The sequence below is a fragment of the Coregonus lavaretus genome, assembly GCF_964263955.1.
Source record: "Coregonus lavaretus genome assembly, chromosome: 4".
In the NCBI taxonomy this organism is placed as follows: Eukaryota; Metazoa; Chordata; class Actinopteri; order Salmoniformes; family Salmonidae; genus Coregonus; species Coregonus lavaretus.
The window spans coordinates 35,971,604-35,990,056 of record NC_139991.1 but is presented as its reverse complement, the minus strand read 5'-3'; the positions used below and the strand labels follow the sequence as shown (position 1 = coordinate 35,990,056).

General features: G+C 42.4%; 1 protein-coding gene across 1 annotated transcript in view; it reads right to left on the bottom strand.

Annotated features, from left to right (window-relative positions):
- Positions 1-18,453, bottom strand: part of col27a1a (collagen, type XXVII, alpha 1a) — a gene marked incomplete at both ends in the record, with an annotated part of 366,083 nt that overhangs the window by 218,639 nt on the left and 128,991 nt on the right. The window contains 4 exons of the mRNA XM_084160593.1: positions 7,045-7,089; positions 8,444-8,497; positions 16,416-16,460; positions 17,224-17,277. Coding sequence (XP_084016719.1) covers positions 7,045-7,089; positions 8,444-8,497; positions 16,416-16,460; positions 17,224-17,277 — 198 coding nt within the window. The remainder of the gene's footprint in view (positions 1-7,044; positions 7,090-8,443; positions 8,498-16,415; positions 16,461-17,223; positions 17,278-18,453) is intronic.

Sequence of the window (18,453 nt, the reverse complement as noted above, 5' to 3'; positions counted from 1 at the left end):
TGGATGGAATGAGCCGGCGCTCTGCACCCTATTCAGAAGACGATTGCGCATAGCGGTCCAGTTGGTGTGCCGAGATGACACCCTATCCTTGGACGCCCTCATCGCGATGGCCATCTGTCTGGATAACCTTCTTCGGGATCTTCGGTACCTCCATTGCCTCTCTCCCTCTTCCGTTGATCATTCTGAGTCAGAGCCTGAACCCATGGAGGTGGGGGCCACACGTCTCTCCGCGGCTGAGGGACGCCGCCGTAGACAGCCAGGTCTCTGTCCTTATTGCAGACAGGAGGGGCACCAGCTTCAACGTTGTCCGGTACGTTCTAACCGGAGGTCCACGAGAGCAGAGGGACAGCTACGTGATCATCCGTCTCCTGGGTTAGGCGTGAGTATTCCATCATCATCACTTTCCACCACACCTTTCCTAGTAACAATTTTGCTGGCTGTCCTTCATGTTTTGTTTCTACAGCTCTAGTGGACTCCGGTGCCACAGTGAATCTTATTGACCAGGCCCTCGCCTCCTCCCTTAACATCACCTCATACCCGCTCTCCTCTCCTTGTCCAGTTCAACCACTGGATAGTCAACCACTGGGATCCGGGACAATCACACAAATCACAGCACCAATCACCCTCACCGTGGAATCCATACATCGAGAAAGCCATCCATTCCTCATCATCAGTGCACCCGTACACAAGATCATCCTCGGCCTCCATGGCTTCAACGTCATAACCCCACCAACTCATGGCTGAGGATAAAAATCACTGACTGGGCACCCGAATGCCGGAAGACCTCCTTATCCTTTCCCTGTGGTTCCACATCGGTTGAGAGTCCTGTGGTTGTCCTTCAGCCCAACATCCCGGAGGTATACCAAGATCTTCGGGAGGTTTTTTCCAAGACCTGCTCCACCTGTCTCCCTCCTCATCACCCCTGGGTCTGTGCCATTGACCTGCTTGCAGGCTCTGCGCCTCCACATCTACCCTCTGTCGGTGGCCAAAACCAAGGCTATGGAGGAGTACATCCAGGAGGCTCTCCAGCAGGGTTTCATTCACACGTCCACCTCCCCTGCGTCGGCAGGCTTCTTCTTAGTGGCTAAGAAGGATGGAGGATTGCGCCCGTACATCGAATACAGAAATCTGAATTCCATCACGACAAAGTACCGCTACCCTCTCCCGTTGGTGCTGGCCGTGATTGAACAACTCAGCGGGGCCCGGTTTATCACCAAGTTGGACCTGAGGAGTGCCTACAATTTCATCCGCATCCAGGAGGGAGATAAATGGAAGACTTTCTTCAGCACGATGTCTGGTCACTACGAGTACTTTGTGATGTCTTTTGGATTAGCCAATGCTCCGTCAGTGTTCGGGGGCGGGGTTAGCTAGTTGTTCTCAGTTGTTAGCAGCCAATGGCTAGCAGTTTGTTAGTCATTACAAATAAGTCATTATTGAATATACCAAATCAAGCATTAAACCTCAAACAATTCATGGTAATCTCGTAAACAATTCATTTAGACCTGCCGTTTATTTGAAACCAGCGTTTATTTAATGAAATGTTTGCCATTGTGCAGCTATTAAAAGGGACAGGTGGCTATTTGAGACAAGTTGAAGTTTTACAGTATCGGCATTGACCCTCTTGCACTAACTCTTGACTCGTCACATGCTACTGCTTATTATCTATCCTGTTGCCTAGTCACTTTACCCCTACCTACAGCATATGTACATATCTACCTTAATTACCTCATACCCCTGCACATCGACTCGGTACAGGTACCCCATGTATACAGTATAGCCAAGTTATCGTTATTCCTAGTTATTTTTCTATTTCTTTCTTTGCATTGTTGGGATAGGCCCGTAAGTATTTCACTGTTAGTCTACACCTGTTGTTTACGAAGCACGTGACAAAATGTTATTTGAAAGACACACACACACACATACACACAGAGAGGGAGAAAAACAACCTACAGCAGTCTCCAAACGACGTGGTCCCATCGAGAGAAAGGTGACCAAATAAGCTCATTTCAATATTCACCTTTTCTTATGTTCAAAAAACACACATGCAACACATCTCCGACGTGTTCAACCTAGAGTAACCCTTCTATTAGCAGCAATGGAAATAACGAAGAGAGAAGCTTACAATGACGCAAACGCAGACACAAATCTTCACATGTGTGACTGCAGGCCTTTTTTTAAATTTCTAGGGGGTAGATCAGCTTTAATATTGCAGATAGATTGTAACTTCCTTCAATGTAATTGTCTGCATCACTTCCAATCTGTAACGATCGTTGGAGGAAGTGGACCAATGCGCAGCGTGATGAGTGAACATACTTTAATTATTAGAGAACCACACGAACAAAACGATACGTGAAGTCCTTGGTTTACAGACACAAACCATACACGGAACAAGATCCCACAACACACTGTGGAAAACAGGCTGCCTAAGTATGGTTCCCAATCAGAGACAACAAGCAACAGCTGATACACGTTGCCTCTGATTGAGAACCACACCGGCCAACATAGAAACAAATGAACTAGATAATCACCCTGGCACACAAAACACATAGAAACCACACACCCTGGCTCAACATAACAGAGTCCCAGAGCCAGGGTGTGACAGTACCCCCCCCCCCCCCAAAAGGCGCGGACTGCGACTGCGCCAAACATAAACCGAACAGGGGAGGGCCGGGTGGGCATTCCTCCTCGGAGGCGGTTCCGGCTCCGGCCTTGACCCCCACCCTCCAACAAACCCCCCAAAGCGCCCCTGGTCCGGTCTGGCCCTGCTGGCCGGAGCTGGACTGAACACTGGTGGAGCGGATTACTCTAGCTCCGGAGTGGAGCAGCTGACCGGTGCCGGACCAGGCACCGGTGGAACAGGCACGGGCTGTGCCGGACTGACGACGCGCACCACAGGCTTGGTGCGGGGAGCAGGGACGGGCCGGACCGGGCTGACGACGCGCACCATTGGCTTGGTGCGGGGAGCAGGGACGGGCCGAACCGGGCTGACGAGGCGCACCACTGGCTTGGTGCGGGGAGCAGGAACAGGCCGGACCGGGCTGACGTCGCGCACCATTGGCTTGGTGCAGGGAGCAGGGACGGGCCGAACCGGGCTGACGAAGCGCACCACTGGCTTGGTGCGGGGAGCAGGAACAGGCCGGACCGGGCTGACGACGCGCACCACAGGCTTGGTACGGTGAGCAGGGACGGGCCGAACTGGGCTGACGAAGCGCACCACTGGCTTGGTGCGGGGAGCAGGAACAGGCCGGACCGGGCTGACGACGTGCACCACAGGCTTGGTGCGAGGGGCAGGAACATGCCGGACCGGGCTGGCGACGCGCACCACAGGCTCGGTGCGAGGGACAGGAACAAGCCGGACCGTACTGGGGACACACACCACTGGCCCTACGCGGGGATCAGGAACTGGCCGGACCAGACTTGCAACACACCCCAGTACCTCTCGCCGTGCCTCTACATTCTCTTTCCCCCTGGTGACCAGTGACTCCCGTAACCTGGCGGCCTCCTTTGCCAACCCACTGAACCACTCTATCCCGGCCTCCTGCTGCCCCGTCGTCCACGGCGTGAGCCCCCCCCTAAAAATGTTCTGGCCGTCTCTCCTCCCCGTGGGCCAGGCCTCCATGGCTCTCGCCAGACTCTCGCTCCTCTGCTCCCAAGTCCAGCCTCTCTCCTCCTCCCGCGGCTTGACCTAGTCGAGGTTGATATCCTTTAGAGCCCTCTCTGGCGTTGGCTCCTGGACACGCTGCTTGGTCCAGTTATGATGGGATCTTCTGTCACGATCGTCGAACACAGAGGACCAAGGCGCAGTGTGGAATGCGAACATACTTTTATTTTTAATGATCACACGAACAAAACGATACGTGAAGTCCTTGGTTTACAGACACAAACCATACACGGAACCAGATCCCACTGTGGAAAACAGGCTGCCTAAGTATGGTTCCCAATCAGAGACAACAAGCAACAGCTGATACACGTTGCCTCTGATTGAGAACCACACCGGCCAACATAGAAACAAATGAACTAGTTAATCACCCTAGCACACAAAACACATAGAAACCACACACCCTGGCTCAACATAACAGAGTCCCAGAGCCAGGGCGTGACACAATCCCTCATATGTTTTTTTCTCTCGCAAATATATATGTATATATACAAATAAATACATATACATACATATATGACATATCCCTTTAAAAATGTATTTCCCTTTATTACTTTCCAACCCCACCACACCTTCCCTAATTGGAGTAAACTAGTGAACAACAATGCTCTACTTCCAGCTTATACATACTATATACATTTTATGGACACTTTTTTACAATAATTTTACAATAATTATATTTTGTTTGTTTTTGCTCCTGAACTTCCTATACCCTCAACCTCTCCGATCATTTTCATGATATGCCATATCTTTCTAACTGTGCTCTTTCACAAAAGCTCTCAACCTATAACCTATATACTTATTATGGACACAGTATGCTTTACATTAGTTATCTTGTTGTTATTAGTTGTTGTTAGTCCCATCCTTCAACTCCATTCAACACCTCCCATCTATCTCTTTACACCATTCATATTGGATTTCTATTTGCCATATGTTTTTCAACTGTACTGTGATGTTTTACAAAAGTTCTGAACCCTTCTATTCTCATTATTTCTACAGATTGTAAATTGAAAATAAACATTTTTGCTAAAAGTATTATTATATTATTGATCGATTCCCTATGACTTTTCAGATCACCCGGTAGTGCTATCTGCAAGATTAGCTCCAGGTAAATATTGCAATCCTTTAGCCAATCCTGGACCTGTGTCCAAAAACAAGCTACAAATGGACAGTACCAAAACAAATTATCTAATGTTTCTGTCTCTTCGCAGCAAAATCTGCAGAGCTGGGAAGATTATATTCCCCATATAAATAACAATCTATTGGTAGCAATAATTTTGTATTATAATTTAAATTGAAAAATTCTGAGTTTTGAATCTGGCGTTGTTTTACGTATCAGTTCATAAACACTATGCCATGGAATCTGTACGTCAAAAATCTCTTTCCAAATATTTTGCAATCTATATGGGACGGCTGTCAATCCTTTGGTCCTTAAATGAAACTGGTATACTTTTTTATTTATTACAATTTTCTTTAACCAATTACGTTCTTTAATGTAGGGCCGACAGACAATTTCCTTACTTTTTCCCCCTTCCACTTTCCTCTTCCATTTTTGCGGTAATGCTGCAATTATTTGGTTGTAATTTTGGGTAGAGCAGACATTTCCATATGTTTTTGTTAGCTGCATAACTCCACCAGTCATATGTATGATATCATTTAAGAAGATTATACCTTTTTTAAACATTTCTTCAAAAAATAATGGTTTTTTATCAATTAGTATATTTGAGTTTAACCACAATATTTGTTGCATTATTTGTTCTGGAGTTTCTGGAGGATTCAATTGAAATTGCAACCAACTTTCTATGGCTTGTTTTAGAAATAGTGATATTTGGGAGATTATTTCCTTTTCAAATAACTGAAAGTGAGAGGTTGTAATCTGAATATAGGGAAAAAGGCCGTTCTTGAACATTGGGTGAGACAATCTTACTAATTTGCTAGAGAACCAGTTCTGATTTTTGTATGACGGAAGCTTTTAGTGATAGGTCTAATGCTTTAATATTTAATTATTTCTGTCCCCCGAATTCATATTCATTATATAAATAGGCCTGTTTAATTTTGTCTGGCTTGCTGTTCCAAATAAAATGGAATCTTTTTTTCTCATATAGTTTAAAAAACTGTTTGCAAGGCGTTGGCAAGACCATAAGGGATAATACTAAATAGTTAATCAGGGTGATTTTCCCACAAATTGACAGGTATTTACCTTTCCATGGTAGCAAGATCTATTTTTGCTAATGTTCTATTAAAATGTATTGGAGTGAGATCATTTATTTCATTTGGGATATGTATTCCGAGTATATCCACATCACCATCAGACCATTTTATTGGTAAACTACATGGTAATGTAAAGATTGTATTTTTTTTGTGATCCAATACGTAATATAGTACATTTATCATAATTTGGTTGTAATCCAGAAAGGTTAGAAAATGTATCTAGATCCTCTATGAGGCTGTGGAGGGATTCAAGTTGTGGATTTGAAAGAAAACATGAATCATCAGCGTACAATGACACATTTGTTTTTAAGCCCTGGATTTCTATTCCCTTGATATTATTGTTGGATCTGATTTTAATAGCTAACATTTCGATGGCCATAATAAATAGATATGCCGATAGTGGACAACCTTGTTTCACTCCTCTTGACAGTTTAAAACTTTCAGAGAAATAGCCATTATTTACTATTTTACACCTAGGGTTACTATACATTATTTTAACCCATTTTATAAGAGATTCTCCTAAATTGAAATGATCCAGGCATTTATATATAAACCCCAGTCGTACTTTATCAAATGCCTTTTCAAAGTCTGCTATGAATAGCAGGCCTGGTTTCCCATATTATTCATAGTATTCTATTGTTTCCAGTGTGGACCTTTGCACCAAATCGCTCAAAGGAGTTCTCAGCTAGAAAGCAGGTCTGGCTACAATATTGTAGAGGCCTGCTGGAACTAGAACACTGACTCACTGAAACAAAAGTAATGTTCAGTGGTCACAAAACGTTTTGAAATTCTGAACTGGGAGGTGCTGAATGTGAATTTGTTCAACAAGAATGCTCACTTTTGTTTTCCACTGCAAAACACTTTGCTTCACTGTGCCCTACTGAATACAAACAAGGATATGAGGACCAAATGACATAGAAAGAGTTCTGACTGTTCAATAAGCTAACATTGGATAAACACAGCTCTGAGCTATCTCTATCACTGCCAGCAGCCTCCATGACACTATATACTGTATGTCCTGTTAGGGTTGTCGGCATCACAGTCTCTGGAGACCATAGATTTCTTATGCCTGGGGGTTAGATCTCAGCGCCCCGTCTGCTGTGGCTGACTTCAATGCATTTGATAACAGCTAATAGAGATAATTATCTATAAAGTATGTTGAGACAAAACTTTACCGGCCTACCCATCTTGCCCCTCTTCCCTGGTTCACCAGGCATGCCCTGAAATAGAACAGGGGGGAGAGAGAGAGAGAGAGAGAGAGAGAGAGAGAGAGAGACGTTTGTAAGACAATAATAAGATCAGAGCAACATTGTACTCTCTGGGAATAATCCCCCCCCCAAATCATTTTTTTTCTCTTTATTTTATTTACCCCTTTTTCGTGATATCCAATTGTCCCATTGCTGCAACTCCCCTACGGACTCGGGAGAGGCGAAGGTCAAGAGCCATGCTTCCTCCCTGAAACACGACGCTGCCAAGCCGCACTGCTTACTTAACCCGGAAGCCAGCCGCACCAATGTGTCGGAGGAAACACCGTCCAGCTGACGACCGTGGTCAGTTTGCAGGCGCCCGGCCTGCCACAAGGAGTCGCTAGAGTGCAATGGGACAAGGAAATCCCTGCCGGCAAAACCCTCCCCTAACCCGGAAGACGCTGGACCAATTGTGCGACACCTCTCCCGGTCACAGCCGGCTGTGACACAGCCTGGGATTGAACCCTCGTCTGTAGTGACGCCTCAAGCACTGTGATGCAGTGCCTTAGACCGCTGCGCCACTCGGTAGTCCCCTCTGGGAATAATTCTACTAACTGTCTCATAAGTACACTCATGTAATAATTTCAGACCATCACAGACTGTAAGTTACCTAGTGTACTGCATATATTAGTATTTTGCTTAGCTACTTTATGTGTAAATACTGCTTGATGTATTTGCAGACTGTTTTTGTTTCTACAGAGCTCTACACAAACCTACAGCTGTGCCAGCTAATTAGAGCATTTTCATCGTGCTCTATAGCTCTCTTCCTTTAAGATTAGGAGGAAGTTATTAGAGAGGACAGACAGACAGACAGACATAGAGACAGACAGTGATCGACAGACAAAGATTGGTCTGCTACAGTATCGTGGAGCTGCATAGTGGAAAGGTCCATTACAGGCTCACCAATGACGCAACCCCCTGGTGCATGCGATAAGTAGGCTAATCGTCTCATGTTTTTGGAGGCCGAGCTTTAGGAAGGCCTTGATTAGTTTAGCCAGTTCAAAGGCTTAATAACGGGGGGGTCACAAGAGTCATCACCAACACTCCCACACTGTCTTACTCGCTACAGCCTGATAGCATGCTGGAGGCTGTTCCCACATTTAAACCAAAACAAGAAACTGGTTGTCTCATAAGGAAACAACTGAGAGAGGGAAGACCAGAGTCACCACTGGGACCGGTAGTCAGAGTTGCCTCCATTCTTGTACACAGTGTGTGGTGAGGTCAGGTCAGGTCACATGGTCAGGAAAAATTCCTGGCCCTAATCATTACAGACGTAGTGAGTATTTGGATTTGTGTGTAGAGGTAAGGTAAAGAAGGGTAAACCTACTCTTTTGCCATCAGCACCAGGTAGGCCAAAACGGCCCGCGATTCCAATGAAGCCCTGCAGAGCGAGAGAGAGAGAGAGAGAGACAGAGAGAGAGAGAAAGACAGCACAGCAGATCAGAGGGGAGGGAGGGAGGGAGGGAGAGGAGAAGTAGAGGATTTCGATTTTCAATGTCTGCAAAGTAGATCTATCATAGCTTGAGAGTTGAAGGGTCCAATGCTGGGGGTCTGCAGGTTCCAGGGTTGATGGATCAGGTCTCCATGAAGAACCAAGCCATGAGGCAAGTGTATATGCCCATGGACTGCATGGTGCTGGCTTCCACGATGTAGTCCAAGGGCACATACCCTCACGCCAGGGATCTCTGAAGATGAGGAAGATGACACCAATCTGGCCTGTTGATAGCGGTTTAACACAACACAACAACACAAGACCAGGAACAACAACAACAGCAATACCAGTAGCGATGTTTTCTATAAGACAGTGGAGTGCTGATACTGGTTAAGGTACAGCTGATGGGTTACGGTTGAAGGTACATGAGGAATAGGGGAAAGACTACGTATATCAGTAGTTGTGGGTTGATTGAGATGTACCGTCATTTTTAGATTATGGGCTCTATTTTAATTTTAATTTTAATTTTTTTTTAAATTTGGGGGGGGATGGATCAGCTTAATATTGCAGATAGATTGTATCTTCTATCAATGTAATTGTCTGCATCACTTCCAATCCCCCATGTTTTTTATATTTATACTCCCCTTTATTACTTTTCAACCCCGCCATCCTTTCCCTACTTGGAGTAAATTAGTGAACAACAATGCCCAGGCCTCTACTTCCGGTCTATACTTACTATCTACACCTTATGGACACAGTTAATTTTACAATAATTCTATTATATATATATATATATATATATATATATTTTTTTTTATTTTTTTATTTTTTTGCTCCTGAACTTCTTCTACTCTCAACCTCTCCGATAATTTTCATGATGTCCATCCGGGTTTGCTTCTATATGCCATATCTTTCTAACTGTGCTCTTTCCCAAAAGCTCCCAACATACAACCTATATACTTATTATGGACACAGTATGCTTACATTATTAGCTATCTTTGTTATTATTTGTTATTATTTGTTATTAGTCCCATCCTTCAACTCTATTCAATACCTCCAATCTATCTCTTAACACCATCCATATAGGATTTCTATTTGCCATATATATTTCAACCGTACTGTGATGTTTTACAAAAGTTCTGAACCTTTCTATTCTCATTGCTTCTACAGATTGTGAATTAAAAATAAACATATTTGCTAAAAGTATTATTATATTATTGATCGATTGACTATGACTTTTCAGATCACCCAGTAATGCTATCTGCAAGGTTAGCTCCAGGTAAATATTGCAATCCTTTAGCCATTCCTGGACGTGTCCAAAAACAAGCTACAAATGGACAGAACCAAAACAAATGATCTAATGATTCTGTCTCTTCACAGCAAAATCTACAGAGCTGGGAAGATTGTATCCCCCATATAAATAACATTCTATTGGTAGCAAGAATTGTATATAATAATTTAAATTGAAAGATTCTAATTTTTGAATCCGGTGTCGTTTTGCATGTCAGTTCATAAACACTATGCCATGGGATCGGTACGTCGAAAATCTCTTCCCAACTATTTTGCAATCTACAGTGGGGAGAACAAGTATTTGATACACTGCATAGGTACATTTCAACTGTGAGAGACGGAATCTAAAACAAACATCCAGAAAATCACATTGTAAGGTTTTTAAGTAATTAATTTGCATTTTATTGCATGACATAAGTATTTGATACATCAGAAAAGCAGAACTTAATATTTGGTACAGAAAACTTTGTTTGCAATTATAGAGATCATACGTTTCCTGTAGGTCTTGACCAGGTTTGCACACACTGCAGCAGGGATTTTGGCCCACTCCTCCATACAGACCTTCTCCAGATCCTTCAGGTTTCGGGGCTGTCGCTGGGCAATACGGACTTTCAGCTCCCTCCAAAGATTTTCTATTGGGTTCAGGTCTGGAGACTGGCTAGGCCACTCCAGGACCTTGAGATGCTTCTTACGGAGCCACTCCTTAGTTGCCCTGGCTGTGTGTTTCGGGTCATTGTCTTGCTGGAAGACCCAGCCACGACCCATCTTCAATGCTCTTACTGAGGTAAGGAGGTTGTTGGCCAAGATCTTGCGATACATGGCCCCATCCATCCTCCCCTCAATACAGTGCAGTCATCCTGTCCCCTTTGCAGAAAAGCATCCCCAAAGAATGATGTTTCCACCTCCATGCTTCACGGTTGGGATGGTGTTCTTGGGGTTGTACTCATCCTTCTTCTTCCTCCAAACACGTTTAGACCAAAAAGCTATATTTTTGTCTCATCAGACCACATGACCTTCTCCCATTCCTCCTCTGGATCATCTAGATGGTCATTGGCAAACTTCAGACGGGCCTGGACATGCGCTGGCTTGAGCAGGGGGACCTTGCGTGCGCTGCAGGATTTTAATCAATGACGGCGTAGTGTGTTACTAATGGTTTTCTTTGAGACTGTGGTCCCAGCTCTCTTCAGGTCATTGACCAGGTCCTGCCGTGTAGTTCTAGGCTGATCCCTCACCTTCCTCATGATCATTGATGCCCCACGAGGTGAGATCTTGCATGGAGCCCCAGACCGAGGGTGATTGACCGTCATCTTGAACTTCTTCCATTTTCTAATAATTGCGCCAACAGTTGTTGCCTTTTCACCAAGCTGCTTGCCTATTGTCCTGTAGCCCATCCCAGCCTTGTGCAGGTCTACAATTTTATCCCTGATGTCCTTACACAGCTCTCTGGTCTTGGCCATTGTGGAGAGGTTGGAGTCTGTTTGATTGAGTGTGTGGACAGGTGTCTTTTATACAGGTAACGAGTTCAAACAGGTGCAGTTAATACAGGTAATGAGTGGAGAACAGGAGGGCTTCTTAAAGAAAAACTAACAGGTCTGTGAGAGCCGGAATTCTTACTGGTTGGTAGGTGATCCAATACTTATGTCACGCAATAAAATGCAAATTAATTACTTAAAAATCATACAATGTGATTTTCTGGATTTTTGTTTTAGATTCCGTCTCTCACAGTTGAAGTGTACCTATGATAAAAATTACAGACCTCTACATGCTTTGTAAGTAGGAAAACCTGCAAAATCGGCAGAGTATCAAATACTTGTTCTCCCCACTGTATATGGGACGGCTGTCAATCCTTTGGTCCTTAAGTGAAACTGCTATACTTTTTTATTTATCACAGTTTTCCTTAACCAATTATGTTCTTTAATGCAAGACCGACAGACAAGTTCCTTACTTTCTCCCCCTTCCACTTTCCTCTTCCACTTTTGCGGTAAGGCTGCAATTATTTGGTTGTAATTTTGGGTAGAGCAGACATTTCCATATGTTTTTGTTAGCTGCATGTGCGACATAACTCCACCAGTCCTACCGATGATATCATTTACGAAGATTATACCTTTTTTAAACATTCTGTCAAAAAATAAAGATTTTTTGTCAATTAGTATATTTGAATTTAACCACAATATTTGTTGCATTATTTGTTCTGTTGTTTCTGGAGGATTAAATTGAAATTGCAACCAATAGTGATATTTGGGAGATGATTTCCTTTTCAAATAACTGCAAATGAGTTGTTGTAATCTGAATAAAGGGAAAAAGGCCTTTCTTGAACATTGGGTGAGACAATCTTACTAATTTGCTTGAGAACCAGTTCGGATTTAAGTATAACTTTTATATGACTGAAGCTTTTAGTGATAGGTCTAATGCTTTAATATTTAATAATTTATGTCCTCCTAATTCATATCCATTATATAAATATGCCCTTTTAATTTTGTCTGGCTTGCCGTTCCAATTAAAATTGAATATTTCTTTTCTCATATAATTTAAAAAACTGTTAGCTAGGCGTAGGCAAGACCATAAGCAAATAGGTAAACTGTGATAATACTAAAGAGTTAATCAGGGTGATTTTTCCACAAATTGACAGGTATTTTCCTTTCCATGGTAGTAAGATCTTATCTATTTTTGCTAACTTTCTATTAAAATGTATTGAAGTGAGATCATTTATTTCCTTTGGGATATGTATTTTGAGTATATCCACATCACCATCAGACCATTTTATTGGTAAACTACATGGTAATGTAATTTTTTTATTTTTTAGTGATCCAATACGTAATATAGTACATTTGTCATAATTTTGTTGTAATCCAGAGAGGTTAGAAAATGTATCTAGATCCTCTATGACACTGTGGAGGGATTCTAGTTGTGGATTTAAAAGAAAACATGAATCATCAGCGTACAATGACACCTTTGTTTTTAAGCCCTGGATTTCTAATCCTATGATATTATTATTGTATCTGATTTTAATAGCTAACATCTCGATGGCCACAATAAATAGATATGCAGATAGTGGACAACCTTGTTTCACCCCTCTTGACAGTTTAAAACTTTCTGAGAAATAGCCATTATTTACTATTTTACACCTAGGGTTACTATACATGATTTTGACCCATTTTATAAGAGATTCTCCAAAATTGAAATGGTCCAGGCATTTATATATAAACCCCAGTCGAACTTTATCAAATGTCTTTTCGAAGTCTGCTATGAATAGCAGGCCTGGTTTCCCATATTTTCCATAGTGTTCTATTGTTTCCAATACTTGCCTTATATTATCTCCAATGTATCTTCCATGTAAAAACCTGTCTGATTAGAATGAATAATATCCGACAATACCTTTTTAATTCTATGCGCTATACATTTTGCTAGGATTTTTGCATCACAACACTGAAGTGTAAGGGGCCTCCAATTTTGTAAATGGACTGGATCTTTATATTTTCCACTTGTATCCTGTTTATGGGCTCTATTTTAACAAACCTAACGCAATGGTATATCTTGGCGGTAGCGTTGTAGGTTTGGGGGTGTGTCAGTAATATTTTGGCTATTTTCACAACTGGAATTGGGGGCGCAGTAGCTGGTGATGGCGCAAATGGGCTGGATTTTGATTAATAAACATGTTGTGGGTGTGTCGAGGCTTGGCCCTCCCTGTCCAACCAGAACGTGCTCCATGGCTAAATATGTGGTTGCTTCAAGTTGTGTATTTTCAGTCTTTTATGTATTGCGTTGTCATCAACTCCAATTTGAATGTTAGTCCATTATAGCCTAGTTTGTTAAATAGCCTACCCCATATTTGATAAATATTTTGAACATGTTTGCAGTTTACATTGTTCTAATTGCATTGCTTCAATATGGAAATACAGTACATTGTTAAACATAGGCTATAGCATTCACACTGATATAGGGGCTAAGCCTACTGTAAATTGCAGTCTGGACATGCACATGCTAAACGTAATCAATAAGCAAGATTACATTTACTAGGCTATTAAAAATACAGTGTATAATTCTAATCAAATTCGAATAAAAATGAAACAACAACTTGTTTTAAATAGGCTATATCTAAATACAGTTACAGGCACCATAATTGCTCCCCATGGGCGTATAATACAGACAAGGCAACTTAGACTATGGAGGGTTTTACACACATCCAAAGTTTTCACAGGAGATTGAATATAAAGAGAAAGGGGGAATGTCCACTCACCATTATACTGCCCGCAAATGTAATGTTTTATAAACATCATGGAACCATCTTACAGATCATATTTGTATTTCTCCAGAAATATCAGATGCAATTGCATTGCATTTGAGCCATGTACGTTCTTACCATAAACCCATGGACGGGAAATCTTTCTAATAAGTTTGGTTTTTAATTAAATTAAATGAAAACAATCAAGCAGTTTTTTAAACCAACAACAATATTTCTAAATACGATCGGGTCAGAAGCATGATATCATAAATCGCGTCTCTCGTTACATGAGCATAAGGCAATGTTTGCACAGGCCTAAGGGGTCTTCGTCAGGAGGAATGGATGTTTGTCCTATCCAATGAATATAGTATAAACTAACCCTACAATATGCCTAGTTATAACAAACATGTAGCCAAACTAGTTAATTTTTTATTGATAAGGTCTGTTAGAGTCTTTGCCACGTGAAAGTCAAACAAACGAACAGGCAAATAGCCTAGGCTACAAGCGGATTCAGCACCAAGGACAGCGGAATTCCCGCGATTTGACAGTTACATCCAACAGATGTGGAAGATATTTTGCAAAATTATAAAGGAAAAACAATAAGTAGTCTATTGCAATAACTTCATGTTCCTTTCATTCAATAGGCATCACACATAGGCATAATGAGCCCAAACTTTTCACAGAAGCCGCATGGACAAAAACAATGTCCAATATAAGGACAAAACGGGAATGTCTGTTGAATGTTTTGCTGCTCATGATATTTTAATAAAACATTGGTTATAGGCTACTGTTATGGCAAAATCGATGCCATAACCAATTAAGTTACAGCTAAGAACAGCTTTTGGTGAGTCTTAAATATCACCAGTAGCGCTGCTTGAAATTGGCACATTGGTGCACATTTTTAAGGACACACCACAAATATTTCACCCTTCCCACCTCAGCCCAAGCGAGCTGATATAAGAGAGGTAAATTACCAACCCTGGTTGGAAAATAGCAGAACGCTGGCTTTTACAAGTCAAAATTACCAAAGAGGGTGCATTAACGCCAGCCAAAAATAGAGTCCTATAGCTGGTAGTTTGTAGTTTATGGTTATAGCTAAGCGATAGTGGTGGTTAGGTGTAGTGAGTTGGTTAGTTGTAGCTAGGGGATCAGGGGCTGGTTGTGAGGCACATAGTAGCTGACGGTAGTTGTAGGTCAGGGATACAGGGTGGTAAGATGTAATGGACAGGGTAGCTGTAGTATACTATAGGTAGGTAAGTACTTGAAGGTAAATAGGGGATAAGGGGTAGATGTGTGAACCAGGGTTTGGGAGGGAGTTGGTTGATGTATAGCTTATGGGTTATGGTTGTAGGTAGGGATAGATACGGTGGTAGTTATAGGTAGGGGATGGATGTAGATAGGACAGGGGATGGTTGTGTGGTGGATCAGGGGATGGGGGTTGCTGATGGAGAGAGGGAGAGGGTAGAATGCCTCTTTTTACAACTTTAAACAGGAAATTCCAGCCGGTGGGGGCAGCCATGGGAGCTGATTAAGGGTATTTATTGAAGCGCAACATAACATCACTGTGCATGTGTGTGTGTGTGTGTGTGTGTGGGGGGGGGGGGTTGTACATTCAGGATGTGTGTTTCTGTGTGTTTGTTTAGTTCAGGGTGTGTGTTGGTCTGCAAGGGATTATCAACAGTCACATTCATGTAGCGTATACAGTTAGACAACTGTTAATGTGGAAAAGGCAGAAGTACAGTAATTGAGTGTGTGTGCGTGTGTCAGTTATAGCAGACAAAACCAATAACTTTGATTTAACAACTGTTGGCAAGCGAGTGTGTTTTGTTGGAGACTCAAGACACTATTCACTGTAAACAGAGAGTAGTAAAATCTCTGTCAAGCCACATGCATAAAAGTAAAGGACAGATCAGCCGAAACATAGAAGACATGACTCAGCACAGAGACAAACGGATTGCCCTTGAAAATCAAAAACATACAGTAAACATAAGAACATCAGCCGCTTTCCAGAATTTATCAAATCACGATTGAAACCAGGCTTCCGCAAGTTGACCTGTAGGCATGACAACAGCATTGAGTGTGGTGTTTATGGGTATGACTCAAACGTCCAGACCGTGACATCACATCCACGACATCAGGCTGATTCGGGGTGAAGTTTGCCCTAGGTAAAGATCTAGGATCAGCTTCCACTCCCCCTATCCTAACCTTAACCATAAATTGGGAAAATACAAAACTGACCCAAGATCAGAGTCTAGGAGCAACTTCACCCTACACCCATCCAGGCTATAGCACTGCTAAAAAAGTCATGCTCCACAGGAAAATAATTGGGGAAGAGGGAATTAAGGGTACACCTACCCGAGCGCCTTTCGGCCCAATGGCTCCTATGGGCCCTGGCAAACCCTAAGACAAAGACAGAGAAAAAGTAGTTGAACGGTTAAACACAATCAGTGGTTAAGATAAAAACAAATGATCACAGTGATACGATGTGTGTGCGTGTGTGTGTGCGCGTGTGCGTTCGTGCGTATGTGCGTCTGTGTGCAATTTGAGTCTGTCAATCGGGAATTTATGAATTTATGAGTCTGTCAAGTGTGAATTTGTAGTTGTAGAGGTGTAAACCCAATCTAACAGCAGGGAGAGACAGAGGACTTCCTCTAGTGTAGCAGGGTTTGGAACAGTCTCTAGAAACACAATGACCCATCCTAGGAGTAGATGCCAGGAAAGCAGCTGTGACTGCAGCCTGACTTGGGCTTGAAGTATGTAGTTAAAAGTGTCTCTTAATTTCTTTTTAGGAAGATTTACTATAGCTCTTCAACTGACTCTCTGTGGCAAGATTTACATGACAACACCACTCTAGTCCTGCACTTTGTGTAGATGATGCATATAATAATTCTGCACATAGCTCTAGTCCATTCACTCTCCCCTGCACAAGTACAACCCCTTACCACATAATCCTCCTTAATCCACCAGTCAAGAGCTGATCTGAACCGTCTAAACCTACTGTAGATGAGCATAACCCCCTGACCTCTGACCCTCCTCTACTAGTCATACCTGACCCCTGGCCCTACTGTACAAGTCAATCATGACCCCTGACCCTACTGTACCAGTCAAGCCTGACCCCTGACCCTACTATAACAGTCACAGCACATCAGAGGATTTACTGCACCTGCCTGCCAGGATAACCTTTGGCACCTGGGCTTCCGTCTGGACCTCGCTCTCCCTGTGGGAAAGAAGGAAGGGGGGTTAAAGGCAGATAGAAAGGATTGATACAAATTACAGTAAGCCAGTGACAGACAGCGCTTTGTGCAGAGTAACAGTTAGTCTAACGGTCAAACTAGACCAATGCTGCTACGTCACCGTAATGGCTCCATCACGTGATCTATGAGACATGCTATACCAAAAGCAAAAGCAGCACATCTGTGAAGTGAAGATCGCTTGAAACAGTGTAGTTTTACGCTTTGAGTCTATTTTCCTTGTCAGCGACAGCATTGCAAAGATGATGTAGATGCACAGAAATGCACATAATCAAATATAAATTCAAAAATAATCTTAATAACACATTGAAAGTGTCTTCGGTATCACATTTTATGCTTGTATTAAAAATATATAAATCTATGTTGATGCAATTGTTGATACAACCACTTCAAGTCATTTTAACATGCAAACAGTCTAGCAATGCATGAATGCAATGACATTGTATACATTTATGAACTGGATTGTGTTTTGGAATTATACAGAGTATTCGGAAGATATATTCAGACCCCTTGACTTTTTCCACATTTTGTTACGTTACAGCCTTATTCTAAAATTGATTAAATTGTTAAACAGGTTTTTAGAAATGTTTGTAAATATATATTTTTTTAAATACTGAAATATCACATTTACATACACTACCAGACAAAAGTTTGGACACACCTACTCATTCCAGGGTTTTTCTTAATGTTTTCTATTTTTTACATTGTAGAATAATAGTGAAGACATCAAAACTATGAAATAACATGGAATCATGTAGTAACCAAAAAAGTGTTTGTTGGCTGCTTTTCCTTCACTCTACCGTCCGACTCATCCCAAACCATCTCAATTGGGTTGAGGTCGGGGGATTGTGGAGGCCAGGTCATCTGATGCAGCACTCCATCACTCTCCTTCTTGGTAAAATAGCCCTTACACAGCTTGGAGGTGTGTTGGGTCATTGTCCTGTTGAAAAACAAATGATAGTCCCACTAAGCCCAAACCAGATGGGATGGCGTATCGCTGCAGAATGCTGGTAGCCATGCTGGTTAAATGTGCCAAGAATTATAAATAAATCACAGACAGTGTCACCAGCAAAGCTCCCCCACACCATAACACCTCCTCCTCTGTGCTTTACGGTGGGAACTACACATGCAGAGATCATCCG